Source organism: Cyanistes caeruleus, chromosome 24 (assembly GCF_971803275.1).
Source record: "Cyanistes caeruleus chromosome 24, bCyaCae1.hap1.1, whole genome shotgun sequence".
NCBI classification, from domain to species: Eukaryota; Metazoa; Chordata; class Aves; order Passeriformes; family Paridae; genus Cyanistes; species Cyanistes caeruleus.
Window position 1 is genome coordinate 2267033 of NC_141724.1, and position 22810 is coordinate 2289842.

The 22810-nt window shown below is 46.9% G+C and overlaps 1 protein-coding gene across 3 annotated transcripts in view; it reads left to right on the forward strand.

Annotated features, from left to right (window-relative positions):
- Positions 1 to 22810, forward strand: part of SRGAP2 (SLIT-ROBO Rho GTPase activating protein 2) — a 95481-nt gene that overhangs the window by 43338 nt on the left and 29333 nt on the right. For 2 of the 3 annotated variants that reach the window (XM_086861581.1, XM_086861583.1), the window contains 6 exons: positions 6994 to 7056; positions 9767 to 9982; positions 11324 to 11452; positions 16595 to 16819; positions 18394 to 18495; positions 19337 to 19534. In XM_086861581.1, the coding sequence (XP_086717707.1) occupies positions 6994 to 7056; positions 9767 to 9982; positions 11324 to 11452; positions 16595 to 16819; positions 18394 to 18495; positions 19337 to 19534 (933 nt within the window). The remainder of the gene's footprint in view (positions 1 to 6993; positions 7057 to 9766; positions 9983 to 11323; positions 11453 to 16594; positions 16820 to 18393; positions 18496 to 19336; positions 19535 to 22810) is intronic. The other variant, XM_086861582.1, reaches the window with a different exon arrangement.

Here is a 22810-nt window from a genome sequence, read left to right on the forward strand (position 1 = left end):
TGGCTGTGTTCCTGTCACTTTGAAATGAGTGAATTCCAGCCCCCAGCAGGGCTGCACACAGGCTTTCAGAGGGTTGGTGCTGGCAGTTCTTGGGTTCCCAACACCCTGGAAATCCTGGACTGTGCCTGTGTCTGGTGCTGGGACGAGGAGATCCAGGTCCTGTCCCTGATCCCACCCCAGGGCTGTGTGAGGGGTGGATGGATGGATGGATGGATGATGGATGGATGGATGATGGATGATGGATGGATGATGGATGATGGATGGATGATGGATGATGGATGGATGATGGATGGATGGATGATGGATGGATGATGGATGATGGATGATGGATGGATGATGGATGATGGATGATGGATGGATGATGGATGGATGGATGATGGATGGATGATGGATGATGGATGGATGGATGGATGATGGATGGATGATGGATGGATGATGGATGATGGATGGATGGATGATGGATGGATGATGGATGGATGGATGATGGATGGATGGATGGATGGATGATGGATGGATGGATGGATGATGGATGATGGATGGATGATGGATGGATGATGGATGGATGATGGATGGATGATGGATGATGGATGATGGATGGATGATGGATGATGGATGGATGGATGGATGGATGATGGATGGATGGATGATGGATGGATGATGGATGGATGATGGATGGATGATGGATGATGGATGGATGGATGATGGATGGATGATGGATGGATGATGGATGGATGATGGATGGATGATGGATGGATGGATGGATGGATGGGGGCCTACCAGCCACATCAAAGCTATCTGTGCTGCTGGATGAACATCGTGTGTCAGCCCCTTTTCTCCTGCCTCTGGGCTTTGTTTACTTCCCTGGGTCCCTTTTCCTGCAGGAGCAGGGATTCTTGGAGCACTGTACTTTTCCATGCCCTTGTTTTGGTTTCTCCTGAGGAAACGCTTTCAGGTGTGGGTGGGAGACGCTGCTGATCAGGGACTGGCTGCTCTTACAGGGCTGAAGATGAATCCTGACGCTGTCAGTGGGAGTCTGGGATTTGTCTGCCCCCAGGGACAATTCTGTGGAAGATAAATGGTGAAATAACCACATTTCCAGCAAATAAAACTGGAGAGGGGAGTGGGAATTGTCCTGGTTACAAACAGTTCCACCTTGGGGAGGAGGTGATGTTTTCTTGTTTGGGCAGGGTTAATGATTTAGGGCTGGCTTTGGTTCCCAGCCCTGGTGCCACCAGCGTTGCTATTCCAGTCACCTCTCCCTCTCCTGGAAGCTCATCCTGCTTTGATGTCTGCTCCTTTTTATTCCTTCATCTCCCTTTGATTTCTCCTGCTTGTCCTCCTTCAGCACGGCCCCTTTATTTATTTATTCCTACATTTCTATATCTGTGTATGTTTTTATATTTATATATGGGTTTTTAACCCCAAATATTCTTCTGTTTGAGCTGATTCCTGCTTTGATTTCCCTTTTTCTCTCTATCCCCCTGTCACTCTCTCTTTTTTTATATTTATATGTGTATTTTTTCCCCAAAAAATACACTTCTATTTGTGTTGATTCCTGCTTTGATTTCCCTTTTTCTACATTTCTTTATCTATGTATTTATATTTATATTTATATTTATATTTATATTTATATTTATATTTATATTTATATTTGGGTTTTTTAACCCCAAGATTCTTCTGTTTGAGCTGATTCCTGCTTTGATTTCCCTTTTTCTCTCTATCCCCCTGTCACCCTCTCTGTTTATTGTGACCCTTCATTTCTCTGCATGGTGCAACCTTCCTGTTTCTTGCATGGTTATCAGGTTTTCTTGCCTCCAGACGTATCTTTTGAGTGGGATCCCTTGGGATTATTTATACATGTATAGACCTTTGAGCAGCAGTTTCTTTAATTTGGTCTCTTTAATCACTCTTTCTGTGTTGTCTCTTTGAAATTTTCCTAGCAGCAGCCCGATAATCTTGTTCAAATTGAAAGAAAAAAAAATAAAATAAAAGAGAAAATTACCTTTTTTTTTGCAAGAGCGGACTGTGGAAGCCTCACTTTGAGCGGTGTCTGAACAAACTGATTATTTTCAGTTTGACAGATTTTTACATGAGGAAATTGTGAAGTGACTGGCAAATGTTAATGGAGAGAAAAGCAGATTTATTCTGTGGGCAGAGGGGCCTCGGGACAGGCTGTGTCTCCGAGCTGAGCCAGGTACCAGCTCAGCATCTGCCTGCCCTGCTGGGTTTAAAACACATTTTCTGCTCTGGTTTTAGCTGGGAGGTTCCCTGGGCTGCTGGGGCAGGGACCTTTCCCTGCTGTATCCCCTCATTTGAGGATATTTATGGGGAGAAACCCCCGTTTGGAATCAAGAAAACCAACCAAAATTCTCCTGTTCAGCCCCTTTGATGGTGGGAAAAACCCCCAGTTTATCTCCTGGTACACTGCAGGCTGTTTGATGTGAAATGGAAAATCCACAATGAGTTGGTTAAAAGCCTTGCAGTAATCAAGAAAGAAGAATTATTAATTCTCTGAAGGGGTCTGTCATGACCTACTTTACAGCTGCACTGATGCTCCTGCTGCTCTGGTACCAGAATATGACAAATCTTAAAGCACAACACACAAGGAAAAGCCAGAAATGTAATGGTTAAAATGCTGGGCATCTGTAAAAAATATTTACCCATCACAGTGTGAATTTGTAAAAGTGCAAATGCCACTAGTAAAACTCTCATTGAGGTGCAGAGCTGTGCTACATCCCTGCTCCCCTCCTGGAATCACTCCACTGGTGAGTCAAAAAATACGGGAATATTTAATGTTTATTCCCCACCTAGGCATATTTAATTGTTACTTCTAAAAAGATGCAGAGATACTGTTCCAGAGCTGTTCCAGCATCAGCAGATTTGGGCTCCAGCTGTCATCCTCTGACATAATTTGAGGCAGCAAATTAGATAAAAATCTCTTATCTTGGTGTGTTACACATTCCCCCTGCCGTGGCTTGAGCCCTTGCTGGCTGTTTTTGGGGAAAGCACCTCAGGAACTCCAGGGAATGTTGGTTTTGAAGCCATCCCATCTTTCTGTCAGGCTTTGGGAGGACCTTGCTGGGGCAGAAAATGTTGACGGCATTCCTGAGCTCTCCTCTTTATTATCCCCCCCCCCCCAAATATTTGGAAGCTGAAGTCGTTAATGTTGGGTGGAATGCGGAACCCGGCGAGCCCCGCAGTAGATCCCAAAAACATCTTGATTAAATTAGAGGGGAGGTGGAGGGGAGGAGGGCTGGAACAAAGAGGCTGTTGAGGAGCTGGCACAGCCCGTGCTGGGAATTTATGTTCCAGCCAGGGGTGGCAGAACCTCCAGCCCTGCACATGGTGCAGATACACCCTGGAGTAACAAAGGAGTGTGTGTGTGTGCTCACAGCAGCCTCCTGGGCTGGGGAAAACCTGCATCCACAGCCTGGCATTCCTGCCACATCCTGCTGGGACTTCCCTGGCTGCTGCTGCTGCTGCTTTCCTGGATGGCAGAGGAAGGGAAGGGGTGTTCAGCACCCCTGGTTTGAAGAGGAAGGGAAGGGGTGTTCAGCACCTCTGGTTTGCAGAGGAAGGGAAGGGGTTTTAAGCACCCCTGGATGGCAGAGGAAGGGAAGGGATGTTCAGCACCTCTGGTTTGAAGAGGAAGGGAAGGGGTGTTCAGCACCTCCCTGGTTTAAAGAGGAAGGGAAGGAATGTCCAGAACCCCTGGTTTGCAGAGGAAGGGAAGGGGTGTTCAGCACCTCCCTGGTTTAAAGAGGAAGGGAAGGAATGTCCAGAACCCCTGGTTTGAAGAGGAAGGGAAGGGGTGTTCAGCACCCCTGGTTTGCAGAGGAAGGGAAGGGGTGTTCAGCACCTCTGGTTTGAAGAGGAAGGCAAGGGATGTCCAGCACCCCTGGATGGCAGAGGAAGGGAAGGGGTGTTCAACACCTCCCTGGTTTAAAGAGGAAGGGAAGGGATGTTCAGCACCTCTGTGGTTTGAAGAGGAAGGGAAGGGGTGTTCAACACCTCCCTGGTTTAAAGAGGAAGGGAAGGGATGTTCAGCACCTCTGGATGGCAGAGGAAGGGAAGGGGTGTTCAGCACCTCTGTGGTTTGAAGAGGAAGGGAAGGGATGTTCAGCACCTCCCTGGACATCAGAGGAAGGGAAGCCTTCCTCCTCCTCCTCCTCCTCTTCCTTGTCCAGAGGAGGCAACAAAGCTGGTGATGGATTTAGAACACGAGCCCTGTGAGGAGCAGCTGAGGGAGCTGGGGATGTTCAGCCTGGAGAAAAAGAGACTCAGAGGTGACCTTATCACCCTCTACAGCTCCCTGAAAGGTGGCTGTGGGCAGGTGGGGCTGGTTTCCTTCTCCAGGCAGCACTGACAGAGCACAGCACACAGCCTTGAGCTGCACCAAGGGAAATACAGGTTGGATATTAGGAAAAGGGTTTTTACAGAAAGGGTGATGAAGTTCTGGAATGGTCTGTGTGGGGAGGTGGTGTTGGCACCACCCCTGGATGTGTTTAAAAAACAAAAAGGTTGGATGTGGCACTGGGTGCCGTGGTTTAGTTGAGGTGTTGGGTTGGACTCCAAAGGTCTCTTCTCACCTGGTGGGAGCTCTTTGGTGACCTCTCAGGGCCCAGCACAGGTGAGGAGCTGCACCCTGAGCTGTGCAGGGAGCTCCTGCCGTGCCCCAGAGATGCTCTTCAAGCAGATCATCTCCCACATCTACAGGAGAAGGGTTTAACCTGATCAGATCAGGGCACACAGCTTGTGGGGACACCTCCACCCCACACACACACACACACCCAGCTCATTAGTGCAGCCAATTAATTAAGATTTTGTTGCACAAGCTCTTCCTCACGTTAAGGGAGGTGCAGGTAGATGTGGCTGCAGGTACAGCCAGGAGGAGATCACAGTGAAGCTGATCAGAATATCTTTCATTTATTGCCTTGTTTACAAAATGCATCGTTCAGCCTTTGCAAAACACAGAATAATAGAGAAAATACAGAACAATGACAAATTTGCTGCTGCAATAGCAATTGATATGGAGACACTGACAGCTGCCAGGACTGTTGTTGTCTTTCCTTGGCACGGATTTTATTCCTAATTCCGTGGCACTTTCTGGCACCATGCTGGAATCTCTCATGCCTGTATGGCAGTGGGATCAGCAGCCTTTAATCTGCACTGGGAACTCGGTGGGAATTCAGGGGAATTCTCCTTGGGCATCACCTCCACCTCCCTCCACTACACTACATTAGGAAAAACCAAGAACTTTTTCCTAACCTCCGACCCATTTTCCTCTGACTTTCCCAAGCAAACTCTTCTGCTTCCTCCAATGTATTTTCATTTATCAGGGTCAGCCAGCTCAGCTTTTTTTCTCCTAGACATTTTTTTTAGGGTGGAATCAGTGCAGGGAACAGTTTTACATTAACAGTGCTCATTGCACAGCTCTTGTTCTGATGTCCCCTGTGATCTGTCTTACCTTCATCTTAATGGAAGGAGTTTTTTTCCCAGTCCAGCAATCCAGCAGCTCCTTTCTCGAGAGCTCATTTGGAAGCACAGAGAGTTTCGTGTTTTGACAATTTGGCATCTTCTTTTACCCCTTTCAACCCGAAATCTGCATTAAAATACTCATTTTAATCTCTGTGGTATAATTGATGCTTCAGCAGTCTGTGCGGAAAACGAGCGATTTTTTAGTGCAAGAAATGAGCAAAAACGGGCTGGGAGAGGCAGAGGATGGGGCCAGGAGGTTCCAGCAGCACTGGAAAAGGGAACAGGGAAAAGTTCAGTGACGGATCCAGGCAGTCCATTATCCATTCCATTAATTATCCATTATCCATTCCATTAATCATCAACACGAGGAGGAAAAGGCAGCCAGAAAACCCCGGATCACCGCAGGGTGAGCAGCAGCCCCGGCTGCCAGAGGTGCAAATCCCTTGGGTTTGTTCCTCCAAACTCCCTTGGAGGTTGGGAATCAGCAGCTCCGTGCTTTTCTCTAAATTAGAAACTCCTTTCCTTTGTCAGCGTTTGTGTTGGGTGCTCTTTGTTCCTCGGGCAGGTGGGTGAGGAATATGGGATTGGAACATGTGGAGAATCCAAAGGGTTTGGCATTGGATACTTGTGAATCCCACTGTGCTGCCAACAGAGCAATTCCAGGCTGGTCTGAACCACAACACCCCAAAATAATACAAAAATATGCTCTAATAAAGCAATTTTTTCATCTAATAAAGCAATTTTTTCATCTAATAGAGCATTTTTTTCATCTCAGAAGCACACTCCAAGCGCTGCTGAACTGGTCACTACGGGGAAAAGAATAATTTAAATTCAAATCAGATAATCTTTCCCTTCTGGCTTTTCAATTTATCAGTGTGTTATTGGGTTTTTTTCCTCGTGGCTTAGCACTATCTTGACTTCCTGGGCAGAAATGTTGGTTTAAGCCTGGGTTTGGCTGCGTTGCCTCTTTATCTGTTTCTTTTCCTGAATGTTGTAGGCATAAATAATCTTGAATTTATCAAATTTGCTTGCCCCAGTTGATATTAAACACTGGTAACATGAGGGTTGGAACACACAAGTGCTGCCTTAGTGGGCAGTGAATGAGTAAAATCTATAAACTGAATTAAGTTATTGGTATTGTGGTGATTTCCTTAATCCTGCTTTTCTTCAGCTTCCACCCCAAGCTGTCCTGTACCCTCAGTCTTGCTCCATCCTATTCAAATGGGAAAAAATTCTATATTTTCAGGTTGGAGAATCGAAAAATTTCACATTTTCTGGAAATTTCCATCTGTGTTCCATAGAGCTTTTCTGGCTGTGCCCATGTGGGATTTCAGTTTATTTATACTCCTGGTACAACGTGACCCCGAGTGCCTCTGGGCTGGGCACTGATTGGATTTGCCAGCACAAACGGTGGTGTTTAATTACCCCTAAATTATTTGTGGATGCCCCGTGCTCGCTTCCTCTGCCTCTGCAGCATCTTCCTCAATTAACTTTCATTTCTCTGTTCTGTTGCAGAGCAAGGAAGTGGGACTGCAGCTCCAGGAGGACTTGATGAAGGTCTTGAATGAACTCTACACGGTAAATCAAGCTGATTTCTTGGCATCTCCTCAGGCAGAAGGGAGAAGTGTTTGACTTCTCCCACCAAGGCTGAGAGAAGGCTGCACTCCCTGCTATAAAGCTCCATAAATCCCATTTTTCCCCCTCTGTCCTGCTGTTGTTTCAGCTCTCTAAGTGTTGGCTCACCTCCCTGCCCATTTGTTACTTTGCTGGCTAAAAAAAAAGAAGCCAGAGATAGGAGAATTATCCCCAAAAACACCAAAAATCTCAGGGTTTGTGTGGTGTGAACCTTCAGAGGCACCCACTGAGCTTATTTGTCCCTCAGCCCTGAGCAGAGCAGCTCCTTTTGCAGGAAGAGTTTCCCATCTCTGCTTTTTGCCTCTCAATAAATCCCCTGGAGACACCGAGGAAGAGGAAGGAAGTTTCCCCAGGGTTTCACGTGCCTGGGGATTTTCTTCTCCTCACACACATGAATGGAGGAGCCTCTTGCTTGATGAAAATTTTGCTTCCTGCAGCTGACACTGAGCGAGTTCTCTTCTTTAAAAGCAGAACTCGCTGTCCAGTGGCTCGAAATCCCTTTTATTTTTGTCCTTCCTGAGTGGTTTGTTGGGTCGTGACACTGAGATTTACTGTCTGGCCTTCCTCCTTCCAGAAGGTGACCCAGGGTTTGCTCTCAGGCTGTGAACATATTGACCCTGTGGTGAAATTTGGGGTAAAAACCAGTTTTGCAGAGTTTCAGGGGGGGGTCCCTGAAATTTCCTGTGTCAATAAATATATAGAGGGAATAGTTTCATTAGCATTTGTTACAATTAATGCCTCAAAGCCAAATATTCAGGCAAATCAGCTCTGCAGAAATGATTTTCTGTTTGAGGGCGTGATCAGGTCAACTTTTGAGTCCTGTCATGGATGGGATGGAAAGACATGGATCTGTCTCTAAATTTAGGAGGTAAATTTCTGATCCAAGTTCAGCTGGCTCTGGAGTTTCATGGACAGGGGATCATTTCTGGGTGCCAGGCTCATTTTTTTCAGCCAAATAGTGAATTCTGCTAATTTCTCTCCCTTTGGAAGCAAAAACTTCCAGAATTCAGCCTTTGCTAAACAAAGTGATGGAAGGTATTGATATTTTTAATATCTAGGAATTTGAAATCTATTTATTCATTCCTCCTGCTGCAGAACTGTAAATTGTCCCTTCACCAGAAAACCTTTTCCTTTGCAAAAAGCCACTCCTGATGGTGCTAAAAGATGCTTTTTGCTGGAATTAAAGGCACCTCACCAGTGATTAAATTTAGGGGTACTTTTAGAAGCAATTCCACCTCTTTTTCTGGGCTGGGTGATCAACCAAAGCTGGTCTTTCCCAACCTCAGTGATTCCCTAATTCCATATCCAAAGGATTGGCAGGATCCCTGCTTTTAGTTAAAATGGATCTGAGTGAAATCTTTACTTTCTCTACACAAATAAAATTGTCCCAGCCTGTAATTTTTGCCCTCTGCAGACCCCAGTGAGTCACCAGTGTCCCCACACCAGCGCCTGTGGCTGCCAACGTGGCACAAAACCATCACAAACCCACTCAAACTGGGATTTCTCCCTCTGCTCCTGCTCTCTGCCAGCTCCACTCCGAGCAAGAGAGGAAAAGCAACTCCTCTGCATCTATTATTATAATTATAAACGCCTGCTTTACAGTCTGAGCATCTGCAGGGGCTGGGAGCACGGCTGTGTGAATTATTCAGGATGTTCTTTAGCGCTGGCTGCACTCACATTCCCTTTCATGTTTAAATCCAGAGTCTCTTTGGATCTGGGACCTCTGCTGATCACTGCAGAGCTGGGGCACGCAGCCCACTCAGGTGAAATTGTGTCCTGTTCTGCTGCAGAATAGCTCTAAACGGGTTTTCAGCTGAGATAAATCAAATTATTCACAAGTGGAGCCGTTATTGCTGCTGGAATGGGTGACTTAATGCAGTTTTGCAATTTTTTTTTGCCCCCTGTGAGTGTTGCATCGTGTTTGTTTTGGCGTGGGACTCAGATTGCTTTGCGTTTATGGATAAAAAAACTGGTTTATACCTCATGTCCTTGGGTTCTATTTGCTTAACACAAATCTAGACATTAATATGACATGAAACAAATGGGATTTTCCTGACTGTGGGGGGGATATTTAGCTATATTTACCTATAAAAATGTGCTTTAATAGAAGTTGTCCACACCACACAGGGTCTGGGTCTCCCTACATGCGAGAAACACTTTTTTTTTATTCCATTAAGTGCCCAGAAGTACTTTTATGTCCCAAATTCGATTTGTACAAATGGAGCCTGAGTGGCTCTCGCAGCTGAGACTGGATTTCCACCCTGTGATGTTTAAAGCTCTGATTCACCCAGATGAAAGGCTGGCAGGGCTCCCTTCAGAAACCTTACCTGCTGATGAAAAGCTCTCATTTTCCTGCCATATCATTTCTTTTGAGCAGTCCAGGAGGCTGGATTTAGTCTTTTTTTGTTGTTTTTGTGCCTCCTTTACTGGCTTGTGCAAGAAGGCACACGCCAAAGCCAAACAAAGCAGCAGCTGCAGAATCACCCACTTGGATTTCAGACCCGTTTTGGGAGCCACACTCTCTCAGGCACCTCCTGCCCTGCTCCTCTGACCTGGGAAATTTCCCTGAGTGGTTTTCTGTGTTTTTTTCCTGCCTCAGGTATTTCAGACCCAACAGCCCTGGGCCCTGAGTGATGTTTTTTGTTGTCTGCAGGTGATGAAAACCTACCACATGTACAACGCTGACAGCATCAGTGCCCAGAGCAAGCTGAAGGAGGCAGAGAAGCAGGAGGAGAAGCAGATTGGGAAGTCGGTGAAGCAGGAGGACAAACAGACCCCACGCTCCCCCGACTCCACCTCCAACGTCAAGTTTGAGGAGAAACACGTCCGGAGAAGCTCTGTCAAAAAAATCGAGAAGATGAAGGAGAAGGTACTGGCAAGGGTGCACAGGAGCCAGTGATTCCCTCCTCACAGCCAAACCCATCCTTTGTGCAGCTTTAATTCATGCAGGTTTAATTTCTGCAGGTTTAATTTGTGCAGCTTTAATTTCTGCAGGTTGAATTTGTGCAGGTTTAATTTGTGCAGGTTGAATTTGTGCAGGTTTAATTTGTGCAGGTTTTACTTGTGCAGGTTTTACTTGTGCAGGTTTTTATTTGTGCAGCTTTAATTTCTGCAGCTTTAATTTCTGCAGGTTGAATTTGTGCAGGTTTCATTTGTGCAGGTTTCATTTGTGCAGCTTTAATTTCTGCAGGTTTAATTTGTGCAGGTTGAATTTGTGCAGGTTTAATTTGTGCAGGTTTCATTTGTGCAGGTTGAATTTGTGCAGGTTTAATTTGTGCAGGTTTCATTTGTGCAGGTTTAATTTCTGCAGGTTTAATTTCTGCAGGTTTAATTTGTGCAGGTTTAATTCATGCAGGTTTAATTTGTGCAGGTTTAATTCATGCAGGTTGAATTTGTGCAGGTTTAATTCATGCAGGTTGAATTTGTGCAGGTTTTCATTTGTGCAGGTTTAATTTTTGCAGGTTTAATTCGTGCAGGTTTAATTTCTGCAGGTTTAATTTGGGCAGGTTTCATTTTTGCAGGTTTCATTTTTGCAGGTTTTATTCCTGCAGGTTTTATTTCAGCTGAAGGAAAGGCAAACCCAGCAGCAGGGTTCTTTCAGGATGGTCAGGTGCAGTTTGTGTAACCCCAGGCATGGCACAAAAAGCTGAAACCAGGTTAGATGGGAGAGCAGCAGTTACCTGCTTGGAAACCACGGTTAATGTGATTATTTTTGTTGTCCAGAGCACAAGGCCAGCAATCCCAAACTGGCTCTGGGGGCAGAACCAGTGGGCTCAGCAATTGGTTCCTCCAGCAGTTCAGCTCTAAGGTTCAGACCAAGAGAAGGGGTTATTTTTGAATGGATTTAGGCTCTGGAAGGACAAAGTTTAGGCCTTGGAAGAGATGGAGTGCCTGTAGCAACCCTCAGACCCTCATGGGCTTCTCTGGTGGTGCTGGAGCTGGGCCATAACCTCCTAAACCCTCCTTGTCCCTTCATTCCTCCTTTAATCATCCCCATCCCACAGCCTCAAGACTTTGAATCCAGTTTAGCAATGTTTAAGCCCATCTAAATAATTAATCTGCATTTCAAGCCTTGGAGTCCTGGCAGAACTGGAATTCAAATGGGCAAAATCTGTGTGAGCAGAGTAAGGTTTGCTCAGTGCTCTCTGGTGTTACTCAGAGCGCTGCTCACCTCTTTTAACGCTCTCTTCTGCTTTTTGTTGCCTTTCAGCGCCAAGCAAAGTACACAGAGAACAGGCTGAAGGCAATCAAGGCAAGGAATGAGTATCTGCTGGCCCTGGAAGCCACCAATGCCTCGGTGTTCAAGTACTACATCCACGACCTGTCTGATCTCATTGATGTAAGTGCTGGGGCCGGGAGCCTCCCACGTCCCTCTCCTCCCTCTGCACAGCTGGAAAGCTCTGCACAGCTGGAAGGCTCTGCACAGCTGGAAGGCTCTGCACAGCTGGAAGGCTCTGCACAGCAGGGCTGGGCAGCTTGGGGGTGGCAGTGGCCCTGCAGTTGGTCACTAAGCTGTGACAAGAGCATTTCTCAGGTGGGCACCTCTGTCCATCACTTCCCCTGGACACCCTGAGTGTGGGATCCTGTTCCCAACCCTTCCCCTGGACACCCTGAGTGTGGGATCCTGTTCCCAATCCTTCCCCTGGACACCCTGAGTGTGGGATCCTGTTCCCAACCCTTCCCCTGGACACCCTGAGTGTGGGATCCTGTTCCCAACCCTTCCCCTGGACACCCTGAGTGTGGGATCCTGTTCCCAACCCTTCCCCTGGACACCCTGAGTGTGGGATCCTGTTCCCAATCCTTCACACGGGCACACTGAGTGTGGGATCCTGTTCCCAGCCCTTCCCCTGGACACCCTGAGTGTGGGATCCTGTTCCCAACCCTTCCCCTGGACACACTGAGTGTGGGATCCTGTTCCATCCCTTCCCCTGGACACCCTGAGTGTGGGATCCTGTTCCATCCCTTCCCTTCCCCTGGACACCCTGAGTGTTGGATCCTGTTCCCAATCCTTCCCTTGGACACCCTGAGTGTGGGATCCTGTTCCCAACCCTTCCCCTGGACACCCTGAGTGTGGGATCCTGTTCCATCCCTTCCCCTGGACACCCTGAGTGTGGGATCCTGTTCCATCCCTTCCCCTGGACACCCTGAGTGTGGGATCCTGTTCCCAATCATTCCCCTGAGTGTGGGATCCTGTTTCCAAGGCCATCCCTGCTGGAATCTCGTGGCTGCAGAGCCTGGAGGGAGCTGCTGTGGAGGAGCAGGGAGTGATGAGCACAAGAGTCTCTAGACACAGGCAGTAAAGAGCACTCAGATCTCAATTAATTACCCAGCTATTAGAATAACCAGCAGTCTATAGCATACATTTATTCAGCTGATGATAAACTCTCCTGGAGTGCTCTTGTGCCAGGTGTTGATTTAAACCTGTCCTTTGGAGGTCAGGGCTGTCACTGAGAGTGGGCTTGAAAAATGCTGTTATTTCCAAATGTTGTGGTTTGCAGGATTGCTGTGCTGCAGAGGCCTGGTTTGTTTATTCCTGCTGCCTTTTTGGGAGTCCTGTTTTGCTTAACATTTGCTCAACCTTAATTGCATGGCCCTGGGTTTTTAACAAATTAAAACTTTCTGTATATATTTCTATCAAAGCCACAAGATTGGGATTAATTTCACCAACATCAGCCTCATTTCATAGTTTTAGTATTTTTCATCCAAAGCTGTGTCTCTCAAGTCTTCCCCTGAAATGCTGCCTGGTTCAGTTTGTTCTTGGTGTATTTTCATGAATCACAGGTAGCAGAGGATGCTTTTGGGTTTCACAAGCCCAGAATGATTCCTGAGCACAGAGCTGAGGTGTTTCCAGCAGGACACGACAAATCTGGGCTACCCTGAGAGAAAGGGCTGCTCTCCCTGGGCAGTCCCAGCTGAATGAGAACAAACTTCTGAATTCCAGGGAATTTGGCTGTTCCTTGTGGCTCTGGGTGAGTCCCTGCCCTTGGAGCATTCAGTTTAACTCTACAAAATCCCATCATCTTCAAAATAAAAGCGTTATCTGCTCCGTGTTCAGGCATGGAAAAATGTGGGACTTGTCTGGGAGCACAGGAGATGGAGTTCAGTTATCTCATTGTTGAGACACAGGGAAAATAGATTTATTAATGCCTTTGATCCTGAAGGATTGAAAATTAACAATTATAACCAGTGATGGTTATCTGAGCCATCTGACTTGAATAAAAAATGTGATTTTTAAGCCAGGCTGTAATGCCTTCCCTCGATCTAATCGTTTGGTGATATTGAATTTTGAAATATAATATAAAAGTAATCTTCAAAGTTACTTACAAGGAGATTGTGTTAGGCCAAAGTTTGTTTAATGTCATGTTTGTCCAGCACATTGTTCCCTCTGCAGTGTGCAGGGAAGGATAACAGGGAGTTAATTCCTTGTGGAGAGTTAAGAGCAATAAATTGTTTCTGCCATAGCCCAGTAGTTTTGAATTTCCTGACTTTGGGGACTGAGGCAGCTCTTTGATGCTAATGAAATATTACAGTAATGGGGAAGTTTGCATTAACTCATATTTATAAAAGGGTCACTAGGACAGGATGGAAGAAAAAAAAAAAAAAGATGAAAACGTGTGTGTGAGTCCCAGAGCTTGGTTTGCTCTTCCAGGAGTAGAAGGTCCATGGCTGCCTACTCCAGGATCTCATCCTTCCCCTTCCAAATGTGAATTACATCTTAAAACAAAGGGCCTTTTCCCCTTAAATCTTCTATTTTTGAGGCCTGTTTGACAGCTAACTGGCAAAGGGTTAATCAGCTGTCATGTTGGGAAGTGAATTTGAATGAGTTATCATTAAATTCTTATAAAAAATTGATTTCCTTCGAGAGCGATTCCATCAAACATTTATATAACCCAGAAAAGGGATGGCAGGACTGGTGCATTTATAAACACTGGACTTAAAAAAAAACCCCACAAAAATCTCTTTAAAGTGGGGGAATGGGCTGGGAGATGTTTTCTGTCAGTGGATTCAATAGCAAAGAGCCCACCTGAGCGAGGTGGGGTGTGACACATGAGCTCCCCTTTGGGTTCCCAGTCCTCCCAGTGCAGTCCTGGGGACACTGGGAGGACAAACTGGTCACACTGGGAGGGTGCACCAGCAGGAATTGTGTTCAGTTCTGGGCTCTGCAGTTGAGGAATGACAGGGAGCTGCTGGAGAGGGTCCAGCAGAACCCACAAAGACAATTTGGGGGCTGAGAGGGGGTCCCACCAATCCATACAAACCTCCCCCAATCCGTACAAACCTCCCACCAAACCCTACAGACCTCCCCCAGTCCCTACAAACCTCCCACCAAACCCTACAAACCTTCCCCAATCCCTACAAACCTCCCACCAGACCCTACAAACCTCCCCCAAACCCTACAAAGCTCCCACCAAACCCTACAAAGCTCCCCCAAACCCTACAAACCTTCCCCCAGTCCCTACAAACCTCCCACCAAACCCTACAAACCTCCCCCAATCCCTACAAACCTCCCACCAAACCCTACAAAGCTCCCACCAAACCCTACAAACCTCCCACCAAACCCTACAAACCTCCCACCAAACCCTACAAACCTCCCACCAAACCCTACAAACCTCCCCCAATCCCTACAAACCTCCCACCAAACCCTACAAAGCTCCCACCAAACCCTACAAACCTCCCACCAAACCCTACAAACCTTCCCCAAACCCTACAAACCTCCCCCAAACCCTACAAAGCTCCCACCAAACCCTACAAACCTCCCACCAAACCCTACAAACCTCCCCAAGGGATGCCAGGACGGTGCCAGGCTCTGTTTAGTGACAGAACAAGGAATAATAAACCACAAACACAATAAATTTCCACCTCAACACGTGGAGGAGCTTCTGTCCATGAGGGTGGCAGAGCCCTGGAACTTCTGCCCAGGGAAGTCCTGGAGTTTCCCACTCTGCAGATGCCCCAAACCCACCTGGATGTGTCCCTTTGTCACCTCCAGGTGACCCTGGCTTGACCTGGGTGATCTCCAGAGGTCCCTTGCAACCCCAAAAATCCTGTGGGAAGGAGTGAGTGCTGCTGTTAAATGTGAGCTGATCCCAATCCCTGTCCCAGTCCCATCTTTCCCCCATGGCTGCAGACTGAGCTGGGAGTGCCTCTCCATCCAAGGCTCCCTCCACACGTGCAGATTCTCAATCAAGCCTCTTTTATTTTGCTTTTTGTTTTGGTTTGGGGTTTTTTTTTGGGTTGGTTTTTTTTTTTTTTTTTTTTTTTGCTTGGCTGGTTTTGTTATTTTCTGATTGAATGTAAAGTCCTTTAATTCTCTGCCTGCAGCCCAACCAGCAACTGCAGCTCTTTTTCCAAGGCTTCACACCTGCCACAGCTTGTTTGGCACAAGAGCCAGGCTTCCAGCACTCGGTGGCAGGAATTCTGTGGGAGCAGGGAATGGTCCAGCACTTTCTCTTCCCTCTCCCCCCACCCCTTCTTTTTTCCCCCCCTCTTTTTTTCCCCCCCAGCGTTTGCAAACAATGACAGTGATGAGACCCAAATGATGGGAGTTTTCATGTGAATTTTGCTTACAGAGCAGCACAGCAATCAAGCAGATGGTCTCTTTCTTCCCTTTTTGGATATTCTCCTAGTGGATGTAATCTTGCTCGCAGTTCCAGGAAGGTGGGCTCCTTCTTGCTGGCTTTATCAGATGGCTGAAAAATCCAGGCTGCTTCTGATCTCCTGCTAATGAAAAGCTCCTTTTTTTTCCCCCTTCTGAAACAGGAAAACTTGGCTCTTGCAGCCGTGGTGGAAATGAAGCTGCTTGATTGTCCCCTGGTGACATCATCCCAGTGTCAGCCATCGCCAGGAAATTCTTGACCATAACCACTTCTTGCTTCAAAGTTTTTTTGCTCTTCTGTTTCACCCCAGCAATGAAATCATCCCCAAGTGGTGGCTGCTGGGTTTGGTGACTCTGTTTTCACGTCTAGGTCGTGCTCCTCCTTCCTGGAGCACAGGAATGAAGCAGTTTGCTGGAATTGTGGAATTATTTGGGTGCAGATTGGCCTTTATAGATGATCCAAATCTTGTGTCTCCAATCTGTCTTCAGTGACTTGCTTTCCTCTTCCTTTGCATGGTTTGGTTTTATTATTTAAATGGTGTTATTTAAGGATTTTGGGGTGTTTTCATAGGAACAAGAGCCCTAAAAAAGTCAGGTTAGAATTCAGGGAAATTCTGCTGTTAAACTTTTTGGATGAAATGAGTCTCGAGCACTCCATGAAGAACAAGTCTCAAAAACTCCAAGAAAACCCCACAAGCTGTTACAATGCTTTAATCTTGGTAATTAATGATAAAATTCACATGGAGTTACAGCTTGAGGAGCTCTGTGCAGCCACAAAGACAACAAAACCCCAAGCCAAGCAGAGGTTTATCCAACCCCTGGAAGCGCTCAGATCCCCATTCCCGAGTTCCCTTGATTCATCTGGAGTCGTGTGTGTTTTTCCAGCAGTGCTGTGACCTGGGCTACCACGCCAGCCTGAACAGAGCCCTGAGGACGTTCCTGTCGGCCGAGCTCAACCTGGAGCAGTCCAAGCACGAGGGGCTGGACGCCATTGAGAACGCCGTGGAGAACCTGGACGCCAACAGCGACAAGCAGAGGCTGATGGAGATGTACAACAACGTCTTCTGCCCCCCCATGAAGTTCGAGTTCCAGCCACACATGGGGGACATGGTCAGTGTGGGTGCACTCTGCCTGTTTATCACCCTCACTTTTGATTACCTGACCCCTCCAGGGCTGCCTGGTGGGCTCTTTGGGGAGCCTGGGAGGTTGGAGATGATGAAAAGATGAAGCAGAGATATCTCTGTGAAGTTTCTTGGCTGTCAAAGCTGGATGATCTCCAGAGGTCTCTTGCAGCCCCAGAGATTCTGGAGTTTCCCTCTCTGCAGATGCCCCAAACCCACCTGAACGTGTCCCTTTGTGACAAGGAGCTGCTGTTAAATCCAACCTGATCCTGACCCTTGGCCTTTCACTGGAGGTGAAAATTCTTAATTAGGTTTGATATTAAATGGGAGTAGGAAACGCTTTCCTTCAGCCACAGGCTGATCCCCAAGACAGCCTCTGAATTTTGAGATTGGAAAGGCCAATATAAGAACCCTAAATGCTGTTTTTTTGCAGCCTGAGAGCACAAATGCTTTGTGGTGGTGCTTTCTGCATCCTCCCTGTGAGCTGGGGCTGTCAGAGGAATCTTCATTTTTGGCAGGGCAAGCCCCTGTCCTCTTTGTGTTTAACAAGACGTGGTTGCTCAGCTGGGAGCTGTGAAAGCCCCACAAGTGGAACTGGTTCTGAGTGGGAGCACAAGCACAGAGTGACAATTCAGGTCAGTTGGTTGCATTTCCAGATCATTCCCCGAGCATAGGCTCCTGCAGACAGCCTCTGCTTTTGGGCTGGGAATTACAGCCACTGCTCCAGGCTCTCCTTTGTCTCTCCCGTTTTTCAGACTCCAAATGACCTTTCCTGGATTTTTCTGTGCTTGTGGTGCTGTAAGAGCGTAGGAAGAAAAGGAATCACCTGCAGAGTCTCATTCAGGAGCAGCTCCCATTCACTGAATCATTTATCATTTATCTCTCAAGGCCTGAGGAGTGTTTAGAAATGCAGCTGATGCTCTTGTTGCAGTGGTGCTGCACGCAGCAGATGAAATCAGAATGTGTGATCCTGCGTGTGCACAGGTGGGATTAAACTCCCAGTTTCAATTTCTGTCTCTGAAGAAACAGCCTCAGGCAGCGAGGTCAGTGTTTTCTTGTAAAAAAACCCACACAAAACCCAGAACAAAACGAGCAGCTCAGGGAACCTCGCTGTTCTGGTGTGTGTGACAGGTCCCCAGCCTGTGCTCTTTTTATTTCAGCTGCCCTGGATTCGTCCAGGAGTGACCTGTGCCTGTTGCTGTGCCGTGCAGGTGGCTCAGCTGGGCAATCCCAGCCCCTTGTGCCCCTAGCCCAGGGTGCCTGGCTGAAGAACTGAACCAAATTCTTCATTTTTGATGTGGTTTATCCAAATACCTGGGATACAGCACCTCCAGACTTGCACAGCACACCATGAGCTGACATCACTGAGAGCAGCTGATGCTTTCTAGCTCTTCTTTGATGCTGCCATCATCTCCTGCCTGCTGTTCCATCCTCCCAGCTTCTGCAGAACTTTCTCCTCTGGTTGAAACCCAGTTTGGAAGTTCAGCACTTCAGAGAGTGTTTGTGTCTGATAAATAAATAAATGAGTGACTGCAATGCTCTGCTGTGCTGTTTCTCCTGCAGGAGTCCCAGCTCTGTGCCCAGCAGCCAGTCCAGAGCGAGTTGGTGCAGAGGTGTCAGCAGCTGCAGTCCCGGCTGTCGACGCTGAAGATTGAAAATGAAGAGGTCAGTGAATAACCAAAACTCAGCAGCCCCTCTTAGCCACTTCCAGTGGTTATTGGGCACTGATTGTGGAAGAATCTGGTTATTGTCATCCCTTTTTGTTAACATTTGTGGTAAAATTCAAGGCCAAAGCATCTTGTGAATAAATTATTGTGTGATCTCACAGCGAAGTTGGGTGTTTGGAGAGAATCCTTTAAAATCCTTTAAAATACCCCCCCATATCTCTCCTCCCATCCTTACCTTGGTAAGACTGGCTGTATTGCCAAGGTTGAATTTGGATAGCAAATGGAAAAGGAGGAATTTAATGTTTTGAAGTGAGTTTGCATAACCTGAGTTAAAGTGATTTTTGTTTCGTTGGCTATCCAAGGTGAGAGGAAGATGACAGGAACGGGAATCTAATATCTGTTCAGGAATTTTGGGGCAAAATTTACAACCCCTTTTATGTCTGGAAAGTTGATTCTGGCCTTCAGTAAAAATGCACAGTGCAGCAGAGTCCTGTTTGTAATTAACATTAGTAGATGTAGTTGCAGAAGACAATTTAGGGAAATCTTTGTTCCAGCTTTCTTTGCTTTGAGGTGAAATTTCTCTCCATCTCCTCCTGATCCCAGCCCTTGAGATCACAACTGCAATCCTGGCACCGGGTGCTGGCAGGTTCAGGGTGCTGCCAGCTCTGTGCTTGCATGGACTGTGCTGTTAACGAGCCAGAATTAATTACAGCACGCAGGGTGTGAAACCAGTAATATCTGTTTATTAGCAAAGTGCTCGGGGGGGACTCCACTACCTCTGCTGTTTGCTTACAAGAGAAAACCTTGAGGTTTTGGGTTGTCTCCTCCTTGCTGGGCAGGTTAAGAAGACGATGGAGGCCACGCTGCAGACGATCCAGGACATTGTCACCATAGAGGACTTTGATGTCTCTGACTGCTTCCAGTACAGCAACTCCATGGAGTCGGTGAAATCCACGGTGTCGGAAACGTTCATGAGCAAACCCAGCATCGCCAAGAGGAGGGCAAACCAGCAGGAGACTGAGCAGTTCTACTTCACAGTAAGGGGCTGATTCTTAGGGATTTTGGAGGTTTTTTTACCCCCTGTTTCAATTTCTGCCCTGTGAGGGTGGTGAGGCCCTGGTGCAGCTGTGGCTGCTCCATCCTTGGAAGTGTCCAAGGCTTGGAGCAGCCTGGGATAGTGGAAAGTGTCCCTGCCCATCCCCTGGATGATCTTTAGGATCCTTCCCAGCTCAACCCATTCCACAATTCTGTAATTTTCAATGTGATCCATTCAGAATTATCCTCACATCACTGAAGTGATGCTCCTGCCCAACAGAAAACGCTTCTCTCACCGATTTTGGGCAAGCAGAGTGTTGGGGTTTAAAAACGTGTGCTCTCAATTCCCTGGAGATATTTTGGGATGCCTCTGTTGATTCAAACATAGTCTGTGGGTAAATTGTCTCAAGTTTGATTTCTTCTGCATCTGAAAAGGAGTTTTCTGAGGAGGAACTTAATAGCTTGTAAACATGAAATTTCAAAACTAGTGCAAACTAAAGAATGTTTAGCTCTTTCGTTTTTTTTTTATCATTTTACAATTTCAGCCTGCATAAGCTTTTCATTGAGTCAGTGTTTTTTACAAGATGCTGAGGGCTTTTTGATATTGAATTTCATGCCAGATTATCTTTTTCCTGCATCAGATTTATGTTAAACCGTTGAATTTGTTTCCAGTTTCAAAATATTCCCGAGCAGCAGATGAAAATCATGGATTTTACCCTGGATAATTTGTCATTCCTTTGGGCATCCTTCACCGCTTTCTTCCCAGAACGGTGTTGCTTGTTAAAAATCTGAATTTTCAGTGCAAATGGCACTAACTTGGCAGGATGGATCATTAGGCCTTGACTTGGAAAAATCCAAAATCCTTCACTGAAGGTGAATCTGGCTGTGGAGAGAAGTGGGTGGAGAATTAAGGCAGGATTGACCACCCTGCCCAGGGTTATGGAACTAGAAAAGTGATTTTTGATTGAACTCTGAGCTTTCCCTCTCTAGGGAGAGCTATTTCGAGTTCAGACAGGAGCAGGAGGAGCCAGGGCTCAATCTGGGTGGGATATTTCTCTGTTTCATGTTGCTGGTGTGGTGCTAGAGAGAGACCCAGCCTGATCAGATGCTGCATTGATCTGCTATTGGCTTATAAATAGCCTTGATAAGGATTTCCAGCTCTGAATCTGCGAGGAGCAGCTTTTTCAGTGTCTCATAAAACCCTCAGGTGGGCGTTAATGAGGCCTGAGGGCAGAGCTTTGTGTAGGGGATAAAAAACAAAGTGCAGTGCAGAACTGAGATTTAATTCCCTTTTACCTCGTGATGTGCTGGGGGACTGTAAGAAAAACGCTGATTTCAAAGAATATTCCATATGAATGTGACTCAGGGAGGAAATTCCATGTGCTGCATTCCTAGGCAGAGCTCTTGGCTGAACACTGCCGTGGGATTTTAGTGGAAGGACACTCAGTGGGGTGTCTGCAGACTGGAATAATCTGTATTTCCACATCCCGGTGTGCTGATGGATCTCCCGCTGGGCTTTGAAGGGAGATTTGTGCTCAGGGGGATTTAAACTTCCCAGAGGTGCAGGGAAGGATGGGCTCAGCCCTGAGCTGCTGCAGGTGGTGAGGCAGGGAGGTGACAGCGACTTCAGGGAGCCAAAATCCAGGGATGTGCTGCTGCTGCCATGGTTACAGCCCTGCTTCCAGAGCCAGGGATCCGGGCACAGCTGGGCACAGCTGGCACCGCCTGGGCAGTGACAAGGGGGGGAAATTTCATTCTTTCACCTCTAAACCAGCATCATTTTAGGCAAAATGTTGTTTTTTTAACTCTGGAAAGAGGAGGAACCAGAACAATGCTGGTGTGAAGTGCTGTGGGATTAATGCAGGTTTGTTTTTGCCGCACGGGGAGAATTTTTTGCCACTGGAGCTGGGGGGTCCTGCTGGTGCTGGCCCTGTGGGAAGTGGATCCAGTTCCCCCATCCTTCAGTCGAGCTGGAATTATTCTTGGAGAGGGGTGAGAGAAGAAAATCACTGCGTTTTCCTGGCTGGGGATGGATCAGGATGTGGAGCAGTGGCAGAAATGTTTTTTTTCTTCATATCCTGAGCAGGGGGGAAAGCAGGGTCTGGTTGGGTTCTGCTTCATCCCTGCTGCAGCTGGTTCTGGCTGGGGACATCCTGCAGGGCTTTGGGCTCAGAGATTCCCACCTTCCTCAGTTTTGTAGGGGCAGAAATGCTCCTGGCTCTGACTCCCAGCTGAATTTCACCTCGGAATTGTCACCCTGCAAAAACGAGGTTTCTGCTGCTTTGTTCTGGTTCCAATGAGTGAAATCCTCATTCAGTTCTCCTGTAGTTTGATCATTTTTATTTCTTTTTTTTTTTTCCCTCTGACTCTCTTTATTAAGCCAAGAATCCAGGGCTAATGCATCTTTGTGATTCATTGAGAAAAGCCTGAAGCTTTTTTTATTTTAAATTAATTTGGGTTTTTTTTCCATCAGCATCCTTGCAGTGGGAACAGAATGTTAGGCATGAGGAAATAGTAAAAAAAAATGAGATTCTGCAGTGGATGGGAGGATCTTTTTCTCCTTTAAAGCAACCCCTGGTACCTGTTGATGTTTTTAATGACCTTGAAGCCAGAGCAAGTCCCAGCGAGTGTCTCTGCCCTGCCCTGCCTGGCCCACCTTAGGCTGGGCTTAAGTGTTTAGTTCTGCTTCAAAGGGGAGCTTAACCCTGCCCAGACGAGTTGATTCGCTGATCTTTGAGCTTCTGTTTGCAGCTGAGCCTTCCAACCCTCCTGTCCTTCCACCTGAGACCCCCCCAGAGCCAGATTCACCCTCGGCTCCCCCACTTCAGACAGGTTATTTTTGCAATTTGTGCTCATTGTATTTTTCTACTGCAAAAATTTCACTGATTAAAAAAATTGAACTGAGCAAAATCCAGTTAGGGCTCGGTGAACAGATTCTACAGGGATATTCCCCCACCCCCAAAAAAAATGGAATTAATTTCTCATAGTGGTGAGGGCGCTTCCTGTTTTCTTCCAAAACAACAACAACAACAAAAAAATTTGAAATATTAATAAAGGAAGCAGGAAACACTGAGACTTTCCAAAGGTACTTAATTCTTGTGAAATGTTTCTTTCAGTGTTGTCAAGCAAAGGGACATAAAACCCAGGCTTTTGGCAGTTAATTAAAGCCATTTTTGTTTGTTGTGTCAGTGCACACCAGGGCTGGGGAGCCCTCAGGGGAAGCTGAGGAGTTCCTGGAAGGTTTTTCCTCACCCTCACTGCTGCCCCAGTGTGGGTTT